The following is a 19,050-nucleotide window of genomic DNA, read 5'->3' as shown; positions in this document are numbered from 1 at the left end:
CTCTGAGTGTAGCACATATGCAAATAACGTGACAGATAATGTGACAAATCCCTATTTCAGATCCCATGTTAGATCTGGATATTCAAGAATTAGCCAGTCTTACCACTGGAGGAGGAGATGTGGAGAATTTTGAAAGACTCTTTTCAAAGTTAAAGGAAATGAAAGGTAATCAGATCTATTGTGTCTAATATGTTCCCATGTTGATGCTTGTCTATTTTACGTAGTAGCATTTTATTTTGTTAACTGCTGGATTGGATTCCTTGTTCTGGTCTCAGCTGTCTTGAGAAACTTAGCTACTCCTGGGACTTGGTAAAAAAAAAAAAAATTCCCTGGGGAAGATTTTTCCATCTTCGTTCTCTTTCTTTTTACTTTTCCTGCTTTTGCCTTCTGTTTCTTTCAATGTGTTACATAAGGTGGAAACTGTAAGATCCCTACCAATTTACTCACATCATTCCCATCTGGAAAATTTGGAAGACTTAAACTTCCTAATACATGTAATGACTACATCATAAACATGTCTTTGAAACCCGTCTCCCATCTTCTAGTGTTATTCATATACTCCAGGTTATCCTGTGCTATTAGACAAATTTCTTAAGATATATTTTCCCCCTAGACAAGGCTGCGACGCTTCCTCACGAGCAAAGAAAAGTGCATGCAGAAAAGGTGAGACAATCAGCCAGGTATTTATTGAGTACCTATAAAAGGTCCAGTGCTATTATTATAATTATATATCACACTTGTGTATTTCTGAAGGGTCTTAGTGTGAGCTTTTCATTGAATATTAACTTCTAACTAATTGAATATTTATACAGTAATAGTATAGTTGCTGCAGTCAAACCAAGATTTTTCACCTGTATGGTGAGTGATGTGGAACCTTTATTGAGACTCAGGATGTTTGCCTTTCTAACTATTGGTCCAGAAAACTCTTAGTTGTTTTGTGTTATTATTACCAACACAACACATGCTATTGGCAGGAAACTTGTATGGTTGATGGTGTTCCCTGATATGTGTCATAATTTATCCTGTTCCCTTTTGGACATTTAGGTCATGTGCATTTTTTGCTTCTATAAATAACAAAGCTGTGCATGTCTTTACACATCATCTTTGTATACAACTCTAAATATATCCTTGGTATAAATTTCTAGATGTGGCGATCATGGGTCAAATGGTATTCAAGGGTTCTGATATGTGTTGCCAGAGGACTGGAGGGCAAAGTGCAGAATTTTAGGTCTCAGTCAGTTTAAGGTGGTATGACATATGAAACAAGCTGAAATGTAGCTGTTGCCTAAAATTTGTTGCATGCTTCTCTCCACAGGTGGCCAAAGCATTCTGGATGGCAATCGGGGGAGACAGAGATGAAATTGAAGGCCTTTCATCTGATGAAGAGCACTAAATTATTCATACTAGGGTTTGACTAACAAAGATGCTAGCTGTCTCTGAGATACCTCTCTACTCAGCCCAGTCATATTTTGCCAAAATTGCCCTTATCATGTTGGCTGCCTGACTTGTTTATAGGGTCCCCTTAATTTTAGTTTTTAGTAGGAGGTTAAGGAGAAATCTTTTTTTTCCTCAGTATATTCTAAGAGAGTGAGGAATACAGTGATAGTAATGAGTGAGGATTTCTTAAATATACTTTTTTTTGGTTCTAGGAATGAGGGTAGGATAAATCTCAGAGGTCTGTGTGATTTACTCAAGTTGAAGACAACCTCCAGGCCATTCCTGGTCAACCTTTTAAGTAGCATTTCCAGCATTCACACTTGATACTGCACATCAGGAGTTGTGTCACCTTTCCTGGGTGATTTGGGTTTTCTCCATTCAAGGAGCTTGTAGCTCTGAGCTATGATGCTTTTATTGGGAGGAAAGGAGGCAGCTGCAGAATTGATGTGAGCTATGTGGGGCCGAAGTCTCAGCCCGCAGCTAAGTCTCTACCTAAGAAAATGCCTCTGGGCATTCTTTTGAAGTATAGTGTCTGAGCTCATGCTAGAAAGAATCAAAAAGCCAGTGTGGATTTTTAGACTGTAATAAATGAGGCAAAGGATTTCTATTCCAGTGGGAATAAAACCTCTCTACTGAGTTGTGGGGGATATGTTGTATGTTAGAGAGAACCTTAAGGAGTCCTTGTATGGGCCATGGAGACAGTATGTGATAACATACCGTGATTTTCATGAAGAAATTTTTCTGTCTTAGAGTTCTCCCCTGCTGCTTGAGATGCCAGAGCTGTGTTGTCGCACACCCGCAAAACAAGGCACATTTCCCCCTTTCTCTTTAAAGCCAAAGAGAGATCACTGCCAAAGTGGGAGCACTAAGGGGTGGGTGGGGAAGTGAAATGTTAGGTGATGAATTCCTGAGCACCTTGTTTTTCTTCCAAGGTTCGTAGCTCCTCTCTGCCCTTCCAAGCCTGTAACCTCGGAGGACTATCTTTTGTTCTTTATCCTTTGTCTTGTTTGAGTGGGTCAGCCCCAGAGGAACTGATAAGCAAATGGCAAGTTTTTAAAGGAAGAGTGGAAAGTACTGCAAATAAAAATCCTTATTTGTTTTTGTAGACTTTGTAATGCATATCATTAGCCCTCACTGTGATCATTACTGCTGTGGCTCTGAACTGGCACATAGTACAGTGGATGGAAGGTGCCCGCACACCAGCTGAGAACTGGTTCTGGCCTAGGTGGGCTCTAGAACCATTTACACAGCATGAAAGAAACAGGTTGGGTTAGGAGCAGAAAGAAATAAGGCTCACACCCCTCCAGACACTACCTTATAAGCACTGCAGAACCTGAAACAGATGGCAGAAGGAATGGAATGCTACAGGGGCCAGCAGGAGTGACCACAGGGAAGGGACAGCTCAGTGACTGGAGCATTCAGGAAGAGGCTTTCCAGGGAACACTGGACATTGCTTAGTGACCTTTTGTTCCTTCCTTTTTTTTTTTTTTTTTTTTCTTTTACTGTTCTGAAAGACTTTGAGTCTGTGGTTCACCACCAGCCCATCAGTGTTTCTTTGAGGTGATTTCATTAGGGAAGTTGGCTCTGGGGTTGCAAAAAAAAAAAAAAAAAAAAAGGTGGAACATGTTTTCCTTAAAAGATGGAAGGTTTTAGAAAATATACTAGGCCATCTGGTTAGAAAAAACAGACCAGACTAGAAAAAGCTGTGAATTTGATTTTGTAGGTTAAACAAAGCCAGATGATTAAAATGTGATTTATTTATAAACTGTGCTAATGTCTATTATTATGATTTTGTGGTTTTTTATTAGGGGGTATGAGTGAGGGAAGCCCTATATCCTTCATTGGATTAGACATATATAGTGAATAGTGGAAGAGTCTGTCAAGCTCACTATTTTAGAATTTACCCTGCATATGTAATGTCATGTTTTTAAGACCTCAGCTATGCAGGGATATTGGCCTCTTCTAGGGACATATGGGATGAAGGTCTCTAGTGAAATCTACTAAAAGCCCATGTTAGAATAGTGATCATGAGCTGACACTACAGTGATAGCTGCAGTCTATCTAAAGTCACCTATGTTCATGCTACCACAAGTTGTTACAGAATTGCCAGCTGGAATTTAAAATAAGAGACTTGGTTTTTGGTTGTTTTTTCCTTAAACATTTCTTGATTTGCATAACATAGTGTTTGGCACATAGTGTTTGGCACATAGTAGGCCCTTAGTTTTGGTTGTAAAGTGTGGTTTGTGTTTGATGAATATGATCACAAAGTTTGAAGGTCCATACATAAGTGCTGGAAGGTAAGGGAAGACAAGAATAAACATCTTTCCCCTGAGAAAATCATGTGTTATGTAATAATTTTAGAGTGATGAAGACATAGATATTTTTATAATTTTAAAATATGCCATCTTGCCAGAGTATGAGAAGATTGACAGAACCAGTTTGCTTGCTCTCTATTTATAGAACTTGGCCACGTCTAATTCAGAGAAGCTAGAGATTCAGGGAAGCTAGACTTAGATGGTTGAGTAATATGGGATGTGGTTCAAGGACCATAGAGCATGTTAGGCCATTCCTGCAAACTACTTCTAACACGTGAAATGTGATACATGGCTAATTTCCTGGTCCCACTGTGGAGAGGTCGGGATCAACATTTTTGCCGTGGCTTGTCAGATTCCTTTAACCTTGGGCCAGTCTCTTAACAATGGGCGTTGAGAGAGCATGTGGAATGCCCCTTGCCTTGCCTTGGCCTGCCATGGAAGAACAGTCTTAGAAGAATCACTGTCTAAGGGTAAGATGAGAGCTCTGTAAACTATTCTGAGCTTCAGCGTTTGCTGATACAAAGCTAAATTTAGCAAACGTGTCCAGTGTGGTCAGAGGTTCTGATTCATTAGGGGTTCTGATTCATTGAACATTCTGATTGATGGAGACAAGAGTTTCAGTGAATGTTCTAATGCATTAGATTTGCTCTTCACTCTCTGCTGCCCCTGTTAATTTTACAATAGACAGTTTAGCTACAGCATTATGTCATTAAGTACCAAATCTTATTAGAGGACTATAGGTGGAGTAAGTGTAAAAAAATCTGGTCATGTGTACTGAACCCAGTACTATGTTAGTACAAGGTTAGTTTGAAAACAACCCCGTTAACTTTCCCATAATTTGTATGTCTCATGAAAGTAGAATGCTGACTGTGCGGCATAATTCTAGTATTTTCGATTCCACTCAGGGTTTAGTGATCCATCCTGGCATCTTTGGCATGTAAGCTCTTACAGAAAACGTCTTAGAGATCCTGTAAAGTTCATACTTTGGCATTACATATGCCTGTTGTTAACATCACAAAGCTTGCTCTTAATGTAGGTATCCTTACTCAGAATTAAGTTCTAGCATAGGAAGTATCTTGCTCTATCCTAAGTTGTTCCTCTGGTTTGCAGAAGAATTAACAAAAAAGGTAACAGCAATAGCGTATTCCCACTCTTAGGGATTTACAGTTCTACTTTGTTTCCTTTTGAAAACATTGTGATTCAAAACCTGGCCCTAATGGTTATTACTGCATCTTTGGAACACAGGCCTGGGGGTGAAAAGAAAAAAAAAAAACTTTTAAAACCCCTTTCTGTGTATCCATTGTTATGCCCAAACACTTCCTCCGCACAACTACAGATCTGGGAGGCATAACCAGGCACCCCAAGCTGCTTGCTTATGCCCAGTTTACTGACTAGGAAGCCTCTTGGGTTCTCTCTAATGAAGTGTCCAATCATTGCTCCTGCCCTTGCTATTATCAGCCAGGTGGCTTTAATGCTATTACACAAAAATGTGGACTAAGGCCTAGGGTAGGAACTTTATGGAAACAACAGCATAGTTTAGGAGAGAAAAGATTCTTTTAATCTGAATTCCAAGGACATGGCCTGCAACAATCATGCTTCCCCAGGAAATTCTCAGGAAGTCATTAATGGTGAAGTTAGACGGCCTTAAATTTGTTCCTTCTACCCTGGTGAGAGCAGAAACAAGAACTCAGGGTCCAGCCAACACTGACTGTGAACGTCGTTGGTGCCAGAATCTGAGCTAGGTGTGGCAGAGGACACAGACTTGAGTCAGGATGTAGTTTCTCCTTTCCATGAGCTCAGAGTCCAACTCAGGTGGGAGCAGGGGGTAAACCAGACAAGGTCACAAAAGACAATGCCAAGACAGCATGTGAAGAGTGCTGTGACCAGCCCTAATGGCTGTGGGAAGGAGAGAACACAGTGGGTTGGGGAGAACAGGAAGTGTATCTTAGAGCAATGGTTCTCAGAAGTGAGCTATGTCACAGTCACCTGGAGGGCCCCACTCCAGAGTTGCGGCTTCAGTAGGCCTGGCGTGGGGCCTGAGAATTTGCATCTTTTAACATCTGTGTGATAACCGATGTTGCTGGTTCGGTCCTGGGACCCACTTTGAGAACCGCTGACTTAGGGGAAATAATGCTGCTTGGGTCGAGCTAGAAGGATAAAGGATTGGGACAGATAGGTGAGTGGAGACAGCAAAGTTGTTGGAGTTATGGCTTGAACAGAGGTACGGAAAGAAGAGTGAGGGGATGTGCTGGGAAAATGCAAGGAGTCCACATAGAGAAATGGTGGCAGATGAGGATGGGGTGATGCCGGAGGGGACCTTGTAGAGTCTGTGCCTACTCTGGAGGTAAGTGAGGAGCCAAAGGTTTTGAGCAGAAAAGGCATCTAACCATAATTACATTCCAGGAAAACGTGGCAGCAGTATAAGCAGTTTTTCTGTCTAACCAATTAGCTGTGTTGAGAAAGAGTCTGAGGCTGAGGATGGACCCAACCCGGTGATGAGTGGTTTTTGCCATGGATAGAAATAGAGAAGAGGGGAATTTTGCCATATATTTGCTATCCCTGGACTGCAGAGACACAGATTAGAATTTTGGAATAGCTGTGATAGCAGGTAATCAGGAACTATATTCCTTCAGTCATATATAAGGACTTGCTGTAAGCACTGTGGAAATGTATATAAAATATACTGCTAAGATAGAATTTACTAGATATGGACACTGATTCATTTACTCGGCAAAAATATGTGGTGGCCAAAAAGAAGCCAGGGATAAGAGAATAAAATGTAAACTCTGCTCTCAAGGAACTCACAGCCTAGAGAGGGGACTGTGGCAACAGAGATAGATGTTTATGACAGGCTTCCTGGAGGAGATGTCTGAATGGAGGCACAAAGCATTAGTAAAAGTTAGCCAGGCGAACTGGTGGTGTGCTGGGGAGCAGGGGGTGGGCCAGGGAGAAGTTGATGTTCTAAGCACAAGCAGCCATGAAGACAAGGATGATCCATGAGGACTGCAAGTTGCCGGATTGTAGAGGTTAAGGCAGGGAGCAGTGAATGCTAGGTAAGGGCAAAGGAGGGCCAAATGCTCCAGGGCAAAGACCTTAGAATGTGTGCAGTGGACTAGGGGAAGCATCTATGGTCAGATTGGTTACTGGGGGCAGTATGAAGGGTGCCTTTATAGGAAAGCCATCTGGAGGCTAGGAGACCTGTTATGATGCTGGTGCAGTTGTCCAGGCACTAGAGGACCTGCAGTTTAGGGCGGTGCAAGTGGGACTAGAGCAGAGAGATTGGAGAAGCAGGACTGTGTGGAGGTGGGGAGCAGAGGACTGGTGGACTGCTGTGGCTTCTGTGGATGTAGGTTGGGTCAATGGTCATGTCTAAAACAGGGCTGAAGGCCAGAGGAGAAGGATGGTTTTAAGAGAAACCATGAATTCTGTTTATTTGATTGTGAGTTTGAGGTACTTGTGGCCCCTCCGTGTGCCAGCAGCCAGCAGTCAGCTGGACATAAGTCTGAAGCTCGGGATTAAAGTCTGGGCTGTAAGTACTGATTTGGGAGTCATTAGCGTTTATGTGGCTTGAAATCATCAGGGTAGATGAGATCACTTAGGGAGGAGTCAGCAGAACAGTGGTCTGGGAATACCAACAAGGAAGCAGGCAGAAGAGGTGTAGGCCCAAGAAAAAGAGCAGATTGTACGAGAGGGCCAGGGAGAACCAGGAAGTTCAGGGAGTAGGACCTTTCTAAAAGGGAGATCGCAGCAGCAGAGGTGATGGAGGGCAAGGAAAAGAAATGCGTCAAGCTGCTCTGGGCTTGGAAAATGGGAGTGAAGAGGCTACTGATAAAATCTGGGGAAGCATAAAAGGGAGCTGGCTCAAGTGAGGTGGGAAGATGATTTAGTTTGGGGGCGCTGTGTTTTGGATCACGTCTAACAAATAGCTGGAATTTTAAAATCGTGCATCGCAAGGAACAGGTTGGGTTAAAAGGATGGGTTTGGGTCAGCTGTTGACCCAAACAGCTACATAAACCCTTGAGGAAAGCTGTTAAGGGGGTAGGAAGGTGGAAGAACCAACCAAATCATCATAAAGGCAGGAATTTGTTGCAGTTCTCAGAGGCCAAATCTATAGGCCCTTACGGTGCAACCTGCCTCCTCTTGGTAAGGGAGGTGTTTAGATGATGCTGGGGAGGTCCTTAGGAGGACTGCTGCAGATGTGGTCACACCAGATGATTACGCCAACCCATTTCATCCTTTTCTCCCCCGAACTCTGCTTATTCAGACTCTTAAAAACCAAAAGGCATTTTACTTTTTTTTTTTTTTTTTTTTGAGACAGACAGTGTCTCACTCTGTTGCCCAGGCTGGAGTGCAGTGGTATGAGCACTGCAACCTCCACCTCCTGGGTTCAAGCGATTCTCCCATCTCAGCCTCCCAAGTAGCTGGGACTACAGGCGTGCACCACCACACCCAGCTAATTTTTGTATTTTTTGGTAGAGATGGGGTTTCGCCATGTTGGCTACGCTGGTCTCAAACTCCTGACCTCGAGTGATCTGCCTGTCTCTGCCTCCCAAAGTGCTGGAATTACAGGTGTTGTGCCACCACGCCTGGCCAACAGTTTACATTTTAATCAGCGTTTTTCTTTATCCACATCTTCTGGGGTCAGTGTAAGATCTAGCCAAGGAAACAACTTTGAAGTCCCTTTCTCCTTGGGTGTTTTGAATTCAAAATGAATTTTCACAGGTGCTAACAGTCATCTGAGCTGGCAGATGTGGAAACCAAGTTAGTTACTTGTGAACCTCCATGCCTGTGGGAAGACAAATCTGGTGGCATTTAAGACACCCTGACAATATGGAGGAATCAGGCTAGGAGGGACTAGCAGAGGCAAGAGGTGGCAGGGCTTGAGGTTGGGTTGGTGTCATTCATTTGCCAAAGGCCTCGGGGTACAGAGGAAGTAAAATATAAGATGGCACTGCAGAGATAGCATCAGTGGGACACATGGTGTTTAGGTTTGCGGAATAGCGAGATACACCCATTGAGAAACTTTTGACCTTTGTGCAGATGGCCCAGGGGCTTCTGCTGGCACTGCATGTTGCCCTTGGTGAGTGAATGAGGGCAGCTGGGTATTACATGAGGACCACAGCAGAATGTGGCCTGGCACATGATTGGTCAAGGTATATCTGGGCTTACAGACATTTTCCTCTGGTCCTCCTGAGCCCTGAAGTCCCTGGGACCCGCCCCCCCCGGGCTTCCTTTTAAATCTTCTCTCCACCCACAGACAGCAGCAAGAATCAGACTGAGCTCCTGGCACAGGAGCTTTTCCATGAAAAGTTTATTAGAAGGGCACTTACAAGAGGAAGAGAGGGGAACGAGAGGACACAAATCTTTAACAATAGGGGTACAATGCTTAAACAGGTGCTCTGCTTTTAAGATATAAAAGTTAGAAAAATCTAAAACACTATAAATACATACATGCTTTTTACAAAGTTATTAAAAGGTCAGGCTGGCCGAATAGTGAAGGTAATCAACACAGTCAATGTTCTATTCCCCATCCCTCCACACACATCAGAGTCCAGAACAGCCGAGTTGCAACAGCAGCAGTGAAGGTGAGTGAAGGCTTCTTGGATAGATGGCTCCATCTCTCTGTAATGCTTTCACCCCTAGCAAGGGGAGTGGGGGCTTGGTTCAGAGGACCCTTGTGGAAGGGCCCAGATTTGACTCAGAGCTGTCTGTTTTTACACGCGGCCACTTGTTTAGCCAGCCTGGTTTGGTGTTTCTGGATGCTGAGCCAAAAAGCCACTACACCCTCCACCAACATTCAGAACTGGCTGTGCCCCAAAACTCTTCCAGCCACTGTCCTTGGGAGGAGAGACCTTTCCAACTTTCTTAAAAAAAATTAAATAGTTATCTGTCTGAATGGTTTTAAGAAATTATTACATAAATATAAAAACACCAGAATACTAGAGTATACATTACTTCTGCATTAAAAAAAAATCCATTGCAGAATCACTGAGAATTTCTCAATCCAGTTTACATGAGGCAAGTTTCTTTTCTATGATAGCTGTGTTTTTGAAAAGTTGCCTGTTTAGCCCATCATCTCCCCACCATCACCTCCCCATGGGAGATGCTTCATCATCATTTTGGATCCATGTCCTCTTGCGTACGTTTTTCTGCTTTCCCTACCCACTTGAGAAGCGGCTGATGCTCCCTAAACCGTGATGAAAATACATTGTGAAGACTGTTACCTGAAAGGGGCCTACAAGGGAACATCTTTGCCACACAAAGACAGTACAGCTTCGCTGTGTTGAGGTTTGGTTCTGGTAAAATGGGGACACGTTTATTTTGGGGGAACTCCCAACTCTAGCCAAGTCACACAGTAAGAAACAGGGTCCAGGGCTAAACGGGTGCCCTCTCTTGCTGCTGGTATCCCCCCTGGTGAACAGTCCTACAAGCAGCCTGCAGATTCTTCTCCCTACATCTCCTGTAAGGACGAAGGAGTGGTGTAACCTGAGCTCCGGCCCTGTGGAGACCCTCATGAGGCCTGAGGCTAAGAATGAAACAGATCTTTGCTTCTTCCCCAGATTACTTACATACGTGCATGCCATGCACACACTACTTCAAACCTTTCTGTAGTCTTGAGTAAAAGCATTTAGCCTGGAATATGTCCAAACTCTAGGAAGCCAAGGGGAGATGGAGAAAAATAAACAAACTAAGCACACGATATGTGCTATAGCTCACTTCAGTATATTAACGATGGTTTAAAAAAATAATCACCATGGTCAATAAAAAAAAAATACAACACAGACAACATAAGGACAATGGAGACGTCTGCCAGCAGCCTTGCCCTCACGTGTGCTCTTCCTAAGAGTCAAAGTCCCTGCTCCTGACTCTAGGCTTGTCTCAAAATGTCAGGTCTACAGCCTGCCAGGAAGGTGGCCAACTGAGATGATGTTCCAGCACAGGCCTGTAATCCAAACCGGCTGGGGTAGCTACCTACGTATGCGCTGGAAGCATCTAAGTTACTAAATTGGGAAGAAGCGAGGTGGGGAGGGGAGAGAGGAAAGGGAATAAAAGTTGGCTCCTTGGAAGGTGCTGAAGACAAGGATCTATGTCCCAGTGCTAGCTGCACTTGGGTCAGTCTCAGCACAAGCTGCAAGGTGAAGATGTCATGGCGGGGAGCCCAGGGCAGGGGCAACACACGCGGTCGTGTTGACTAGATGAACGCCGCTTAAAACTGCTATCCAGTCACCAGCACTCCTCTAGAACTGCCCTGGTTTCCTCTTGCCCTTTTCAACTGTCCTTTAAAAAAGTGTTTTAATATACAAATGCCATTCATACAACAGGATTTTAAAACTAAGAAAACTAGCTTGTGGCTTCAAGGAAGGACACTAATGTTACATACGCCCAAAGCACCTATGTAGCACTCTTAAGTTGGGAATGGCACCATTTCCTAACCTCTTAGGTATGACCAAATTTATTTTCAGTGATGCCACAGGTGGGTTTGCCTACAATCCCACACATCCTCCTCTGGTGGTCTAGTCTATAAAGAAAAAGGGCCAAGAAGTAGCCTTTGGAAAAACACAAAACTCAAACTTCATGCTCCTAGAAGTAGCCTTCAGGTCTGAGCAATGAGGGTTCTAAAACACCATCCAAATGCAGCCAAACGTGTCATTTCATCACATTCAAAGTTCATAACCTGCCAAAGTATAGGCTTTTTTTTTTTCCCTTCACCTGGAGTAAGACAGGACTCCGGATCACCAGAATCAGGCTGTGCCTGAAGCTAGTTCCCAAGCACCCAGAGGGCTGTGTGCCACAGGAAGCCCTCACAGGATCGTGCAGCAGGTGGATAATGCAGGCCCTCGGAAACTGCTGCCCATGGCTTTTAGGAGAGGAACCATGACTGCTCTAGCAGAAGCCAAAATGGAATATTTGTGTCCTGGGTCTCAGAGCTGGCTGGGAACATGAACACATAAACAGGAGGTTCGGGGGCTTCCTGTGTAAGAAACAGGCCATAGATCATTTCACACCAGGCACATACTTCAGACTCAGCATTTGGCCCTCTCAGAGGAAGTGAGGGGTTTTGTATTGTCTCTGGGTTCTGAGTCAACACTCCTTCGAGAAGACTCACACAAGTCTGTCAAGGTGCTCCTTCCGTCTCTTCCTGTGTCCTCAGGAGGCTTGGGGAGCAGCTGTCCTACCTGGAAACCTCATGGCTAGAACTTCAGAGGCAAAGGACCCTGCAGGTGAGGCATCAGGAAGCCTCTCCATCTCCCTCTAACATCACAAATCTCATGACATTTGAGCTGTATGACTTGCCAAAAGTATATACACTTCCTTCCCTTCACCTGGAATAAAGCAGGACTTCCATAGGAAATCCCTTGATTTTTCCTGCTATAAATTCATGCAAAAACATGGGATAGGTCATTTTATACAAAAACAGCAGCAAAGAATAAAGTACCAATTGAAGGTGGCAGTTCTGTCTACTGTGTTCTGCAAAAGGCTGGGAAAAGAAGAGGACTCTTTTTTCTTTTTTCCAGTTGAAATAATTTAGACTAGTTTCCTCCCTAATTGCTGCTGGGAGCAGTACTTGTTACACAATACAACTGCTATAGTTGTCACTGGTGATCCTCTACCGGGAGCTAGATCATCTTATATCCCAGGGGGAAGATGACAGACCTCTTTGTACCAAGCCTGCAATTTTCAAAGGTGTAAAAATATTTTAATAGCCCTTTTCATTTGCCTATGTTGGCCTGAGATGTTTCCCTTCTGGTGAATTTGCTTCTGTAAATTTCAGCTTGCAGAAGTGCTGGCAGGTATCTCTTCAACAAAACCTGGAAAAGCTTCACCTCAGGAGAGAGAAGGGAGAGAAGCAGTTGCTGGGTCTCACTCAGGTTTCCCAGTCAATGTGCCAGCCCAGGATTTTTAAAGAAAATATATAAACCAAACATTTAAAAGAGCATATGATAAAGTTGATTTAATGAATGCAACTGACTACATAAACCAATATAGCCGTATGCATCAGAATCTGGAGCAAGCTCTTACAGATGACTGGGGACGCACCCAGTGTGGTGCTGCCTGAGACCAAATGCCATCCCACGACAAGGGCCTCCTGCTTCATGAGAACACTTACCGTCATTCGAATCTCTTTGAGATTAATGTGATAATAGACACTATACACTGCATATGCACTGGGCCTCAGCAGATCCTTCCAACTTTTCAAAGTGAAAAAGGACAAACGTAAGTGAGTTTTTAAAGAGGTGGCGCTCATCGATTTTTCCCGCTGTCCTGTGTGCAGGTTCTGCTGAACACACACCTCCCAATCAGTATGTTCTGAGAGGGGAGGGAGACAGACAAAACTCCCTCCCTCCCCATCCCAAGTCTATCCAGCTCACGAGGGGCAAGGTCTGCTGGAGTGGTGGGGCGGGGCGGGGCTGGGCCGGGCTGGGAATGTTCACTGGAAGAGGCACTGTCACAAGCGTCAGAGAGCTGGGCATGAGGTCTGCATGGCCCTGCGGGCTCTTCCTACCTAGAACGCCCTTCCAAGGTGAACTCCACACTGCAGTCCTAGACAGAGGGGTGTTTCTGGTTGGACTGTGACATCCCAGAAAGCTGTCACTCAAAAAAGGAGTCTGGGGGGAGGGGGCCGGTGGTGTAATACTACCTGTTCTGCTCACTTAAGCCACCAGAGCAGACGCCATTTCTTGCCCTTCAAAGTGGGGCCAAAGGGTAAATGTGTTTGGCAGACACAGCTGTTCATAACATCCACCTCTGGGTTTGCTCGTGTGTTTCAGAAAACAGGTGGGTGCACCCCTTCAGTTGAGGGAGAAAGATTTCTTCTTCCTTGACAACAATGGGTTGAGTAGAGTTCCAATTTTCTCCACCTCCTGCATGGCCATTTTCCCCAAGCCTGCCCTCCCCTACCATACTTAATGTCTCTAAGACACACTGGAACAGCGGATGCTTGGGGAGCCCATCTGGGTGAGGACCTTGTCAAGCCACTGCAAAGGCCCATTCAGGTGCAGCTCGATCCAGCAGGGGGTACTGGTCACAGTCTGTCTCCTGTAAGAAATAGGGAAAGGGGTGGGGGTGGGGGACTTAAAAAATCTCCAGGGGGCTACACAAGTCAGAAAGCTTTTTCTGCTTTGGTGACAGTCATCTTCCCAAAGATGCTGTTAGACGCTGTCCTAGAAGCGGTACCAGTAACTTGCTGAAACTACCAGGCCAAACTCCTCTACCCAGGGAGGACTTTGAGTAAATTAAGTTCTCTTGAGGGGGAAGGAAGTCGACTTTAAAGAGGTAAACATGTAAAGTCAATGGCAAAGAGTTAAATATGTAAAGTCAATTGCAGGGTACCCCAGAGGCCCACCAGTTACTGTAACAGGCCCCCTAATAGAGGAGACCTCCATCCTCAGCAAAGGGCTTCCTGGCTCCCATCTGTACCAAACGGGCACGTGCCGCTCCCCTATCTCGAAATCTGGGCCCAGCCCCAGCAGGCGACGATGACGTGTGTCTGTCTGATTGAGGGGTGTTTTTTACAAAGCGCCAACAGTGTCCGCATGCCTTCGGTTCCCAATGTGCTGATATAATTCTCATCTATGGCCTTATTTTGGAAAATCTTACAAGCAGAACGAGCCATGGAACAATTACTGGAAAAAAACAAGGCACACCACACGTTTCTTTTCCCCAAAGCACTTTGTCTAAATTCAGGCTAGTTGATGACGCAGCTTGCAGGCAGGCTCCCAAAGGCCTCCACTGAGCAAAGGCTATCTGCTGAGGCTGGAGTCGCTGGTGCCAGCTGGAGGTGAGAGGTGTGGGCCCTGGGCCCTGCTTTCAGCCACCTCACAGAGAGAAGAGCTGAAACCTTACTCTCCTTGGCCCAAGAGGCAGGAGGACGACAAGGCTGTTCTGGGAAGGGGCCGCGCCCGCCCGTCAGGCTGCTGTGCAGTGCTGCCAGGCAGCGGTGACGCGGTGGGCCGCAGAGGACTGGGTGTGCTGGCAGGACATCCCGCGTGGTGATACAGTGTCCCCAGGGAAAGGCTCTGCCACCAAAGAGCCTCTTCCTAGCACTTGGAGCGGGACAGCTGCAATGCCACACCAGGAACAGTGTTGCTGTCTTGAAGGCACCACCCTCCTTGCTTGGCCTCTACTTTGCTTGTGTAGCAGGGAGGTTGAGAAATGGGCCGCAGACAGACCCTGGGGTGTCTGCACGAGCGAGGGTACCTGAGTGTGGCCCTCCGGACTACAATCTGGTATAAGAAGAGCAAATGGACATCCCCTTACTCTTTTCCACTGCAGTCCATCTTTAAATGTTTCCCTTCTCCACTAAAAAAAGATTCATTTTCTAACCTTTCACTCCTGTTCCCTAAATGAGCTGAGCCAGGGCTAAAAGATGGCTTAAAACATTTCTCTGGCTAGACCTTTGGGCCTGGGCTGATCTCTTCAGGCCATAACATAGTTGTAAGTTCTTTTGAGGTCTGACCACTTTGATTGCTCCACTGGTCACTCCTGGATTTCAGAGACACCCAAGAGACCAAGGGGCTATGTTCCCTGACACCCTGGGGCAGACACAGAAGAACAGCAGCTAAAATACGGTAAGTGGAAGAGGAGGATTTTACAGGATGAAATCCTCTGATGAGAATCTGACTTTCCATAAGTCATGCTCATCTGGATTTCATTACAAACGGTGGCCCAAGGCCAATATTGAAATGGGTTTGGCCTGAGTGCAGCATGACTGCAAAACAAAATGGATTCCAAACATCTGGAAAAATGAAGAGAAAGGGAGAGTAGCTTGCAAGGCGCTGGCTCTAGCTGACGTGTGGGCACCTCTGCATCTGCCGCAGGAGCTGGCGGCTGGCAGGGGGGAGTGTGGAGCAGAAGGCGGGGGCACACGGCCCTGCCTCTCCGCAAACTTTTGTCCGTGAGTGGAAAGAAAAGGGACTGGATTCTCTAAACCCAAAGCAGGATGGCCTGAGAGATTCAACCAAGCAGACCAGGTAGACCTGACTATATCAGGGCCATGTTTAAACCAGTATCTAGGGCCGGGCATGGTGGTTCACGCCTGTAATCCCAGCACTTTGGGAGGCCGAGGCAGGTGGGTCACCTGAGCTCAGGAGTTCGAGACCACCCTGGGCAACATGGTGAAACCCCCTCTCTACTAAAATACAAAAAATTAGCCAGGCGTGGTAGCACGCACCTGTAGTCCCAGCTACATGGGAGGCTGAGGCACGTCCTGGAGGCAGAGATTGCAGTAAGCCAAGATGGTGCCACTCACTTCAGCTTGGATGACAGAGTGAGACTCCATCTCAAAAAAAAAAGAAAAGAAAAGAAAAGAAAAACCAGTATGTAGGACTCTAAAAAAGTCATTTCTCAGCGAAAAAATTTTGTTCCTTTATAACTACCCAAATCTCCTCCTCCCTTCCTGGACTCTCAGTTTTAATATCCTGGGCTCCTCAGCATCACCAGGGTCCCTGAGTCAGAAATGGAGCAACAGAGGAGGAAAGGAACAATGAGCTGAAGACCTAACTTCCTGAAGAGGGTCATCCTAAAGCCATCTGCCTAAAATGAGACTAAGGAAGAAGCCAAGAGGGCAGAGTTCTAGACACAGCTCTTCTACCAGTGTGACTGCAGGCAAGTCACTCTCCCTCCCTGGGCCTTAGTTCTCTCATCTGTACGGATGATGCTGGCATCCCCACCCAGGGCTGGGATGAGGATAAGATGGAGCGTGTGTTTACAGTGCCTACAGCTGTTCGGTGCCAGCAAACATCGTTCTGCAATTCCTCATCATCTGCTGTTGGCCCGGCCCCTCCTGCCTGCCAGGCCTTGGCCTCTCTCTGATCTTTGGTCTTTCTGCTCTTGACGCTAGGGCTGGCCTAGCTCATCTCTGAGGAGCCCTGCCTGCTCTGCTGTCCAGAGTCACCTGGAGTTGGGTCCCCTGATGTAGGCAGCACCCATAACTGACCTGTACTCCGCTCCCCAGCCTTTGACGAAGCTCATGCGGATGGTGCACATTCGGGTCAACTGGTAGACAGCCTCAAAGCCCTGGTTGACGGACTGGGCCAGGAGGGCAGCGAACTCCTGGTTGTTGAAGATCTTCAGGTTGCATCCTGCCAAAAACACAGAAACAGGGCTGTGGGGATGGAAGTGGCCAGGTCCGCTGCTCCCCTCCTGGATAAAGCAAGTCCTGGACCCCGTAGACCAGCCTCATTTATACAGCTCCAGGGATACATGGTGTGTGATGCATTTGCCACACACTCCACACTCAGTACCATGCAAAGGGAAGGCCAACCCAGTCCCTCCCCTTGAACCCATCTCCTCACTGGGAGGTGCCACTGACATACCTGCAAGGGGAGATGGAAGGCTGGCCCACAAGCTCCGACTCCCAGAGCAGGGAGAAGTCTGCAAAGTGGGCTTCCAAAAATAGGGAGATGGTGTGGAGAGGGGGGCCTTTCCTTGGGCAAAGGGACCAGGGGACAGAGAGATAAGGGACCTGGGCCAGGTTGCCCATGCTGTGTGGGGTCTGGTCACCCACCTAGGAACAGGAGCTCTGGCCGTTCCACAGCAGGCAGTGCCCCCAGAGACGGGCTGGCCGAAAGGCTACTGGGCCTGCCGTCCCCACAGGAAGCTTGGCAGGGGGCCCAGCGCACCCTCCACCTGGGCTCCTCTGATGAATACACCTGGTGCTGGGGCTAGGAGGTAAGGAGAGATCTGGGCCAAATTTTGGCCTCTGGGCACTGGGCTGGGTGGAGGTGACATTCACAGCTAAGTGAAGGTGTGCATCTGATTCTCCAGACAGTAAAACTAAAGACAGTCACAAATAAAGTTTAAAATAAATGTTGTTTGAAGTCTTACTGCCTGAGTGCCAGGAATGTGTCAACCAGAAAAATAAAGACAAAAGCACATGCCGGAAATAGCCAAAAGGTGAGCTGGGGTGACGCTTATGAATGAGCCAACAGCAGGCTCCTGTTCTTGCTGTGTGACTCTGAGCTGGTCGCTTTCTCTTGGGGACCCTGTGTCTCTGTATAATGAAGGGCTGGCCTCAGAGGTCCTTCCAGCTCTGACATTCTATGAGCTGACAAACAACACCACAGCCAACTCAGCCCTCACCCAAAAGATGGGGGTGGGGCCGGGGAATGGAGGAGGCAGAAGGCCAAGAGCGTCACTGAGCTTCCTCTTCTTCATTCTCTCCAAGGACAAGGGTGGTGGAACAGGGCTGAACCTGGGCCCTGACCCCCAGCAGAGCCAAGAAGCAGAAGAGCACCAAACTTGAGAGTCCATCAGCCCTAGGCCCCATCCCGGCTTGGCCACTTACTAGCTGTGTGTGCTTGGGCAGGTGGCTGAAACTCTCTGAACTTGTCTCTCAAAGCGTCTCCTTACTTATAGAGCCAGAGAATAACTGGTGAGGACTAAATGAGGTCAACGATCGGAATGTACTCTATAAATGCAACCACAAAACGCTCTGGAAACCTGGTGTGCTATTATCATTTCAGACTTTCTGCATTCTAAAGTTTCCCCTGCCTGTGGTCTACCACTTCTCCACTACCATCTGCTACTCAGTGGGCAGGAAGGGGCATGCCACACACGTGCCACAGGCAATGGCCTGGCCAGGTTACCTGCTCCACTAGTCTGTCACAGGCCATGTTCTGTGGGCTGCCTACACAGTGGCTGCACGTCCTGTGAAAAGTGGACTTTGGCTGGGGCTTTCTGCCTTGGTTTCCTGAGGAAAGAGGCCTGAGATGGGATCAGCCACCTGCCTGATCTTGCTGTCCAGGCGTGGCCCTGTCCAAACCACTCTCGGGGGTGCAGCCTGACACCTCTTCTTGGGGTACAGGTGGGATTTTTCAGGCTCACTCAGAAAACCCTCAGCAGTTCCCTAGAGTCAAACTCTCTGGTGTCCTTCCACAGCCTCATGCTGTTGTGCTTTTGAAACATTTCCCCTGACGGTCTCATACATGACCCTCCTCCAGCCAGAGAGCTACCCATCCATGTCCTGCCCTCCATTACCTCAGGCCCTTTGCCTGGGCTGTTCCCCCTGTCTAGAATGCCCTCCCTGTGCCTAGTGCCTACCTATCCTTCAGGATCCGGATGTTTCTCCTCCATGAAGACTTCCCTGATCCATCCCAACAGCTAAATGGGCCTTCTCTCTACCTGGGCTGCTGGCTTGGTGCTTGGCACCCGTCCCTTATACTGAACTCATCCGTGTCTTTGTCTTCTGTGCTCTGCAGGTCTGTAAGGTCTGCGGGGGCAGAGCAGGGCCGCATCTACCTCTTCATCCCCTACAGCACCCGGCACAGAGCCCTGCATGCTGTTCGTGCAATGAATG

General features: G+C 46.8%; 2 protein-coding genes across 11 annotated transcripts in view; one reads left to right on the top strand and one right to left on the bottom strand.

Moving 5' to 3' along the window:
* Window positions 1-2,542, top strand: part of AAGAB (alpha and gamma adaptin binding protein) — a 57,625-nt gene extending 55,083 nt beyond the window's left edge. For 5 of the 6 annotated variants that reach the window (XM_063795212.1, XM_001174780.7, XM_009429420.5 and 2 more), the window contains exons 8-10: window positions 61-165; window positions 614-663; window positions 1,316-2,542. In XM_063795212.1, the coding sequence (XP_063651282.1) occupies window positions 61-165; window positions 614-663; window positions 1,316-1,393 (233 nt within the window). In that variant the 3' untranslated portion in view covers window positions 1,394-2,542. The remainder of the gene's footprint in view (window positions 1-60; window positions 166-613; window positions 664-1,315) is intronic. The other variant, XM_009429418.5, reaches the window with a different exon arrangement.
* Window positions 2,543-9,022: 6,480 nt separating this feature from the next.
* SMAD3 (SMAD family member 3) overlaps window positions 9,023-19,050 on the bottom strand; it is a 129,468-nt gene continuing 119,440 nt past the window's right edge. For 3 of the 5 annotated variants that reach the window (XM_001159972.7, XM_003314725.7, XM_003314726.7), the window contains exons 8-9: window positions 16,690-16,834; window positions 9,023-13,790 (exon numbers count right to left, since the gene is read on the bottom strand). In XM_001159972.7, the coding sequence (XP_001159972.2) occupies window positions 13,667-13,790; window positions 16,690-16,834 (269 nt within the window). In that variant the 3' untranslated portion in view covers window positions 9,023-13,666. Of the gene's footprint in view, window positions 13,791-16,689; window positions 16,835-17,068; window positions 17,180-19,050 lie in introns of all 5 variants that reach the window. The other 2 variants (XM_054667735.2, XM_054667736.2) reach the window with 2 other exon arrangements.

Source organism: Pan troglodytes, chromosome 16, assembly GCF_028858775.2.
Source record: "Pan troglodytes isolate AG18354 chromosome 16, NHGRI_mPanTro3-v2.0_pri, whole genome shotgun sequence".
NCBI lineage: Eukaryota > Metazoa > Chordata > Mammalia > Primates > Hominidae > Pan > Pan troglodytes.
This window is presented reverse-complemented; position numbering and strand designations above follow the sequence as displayed.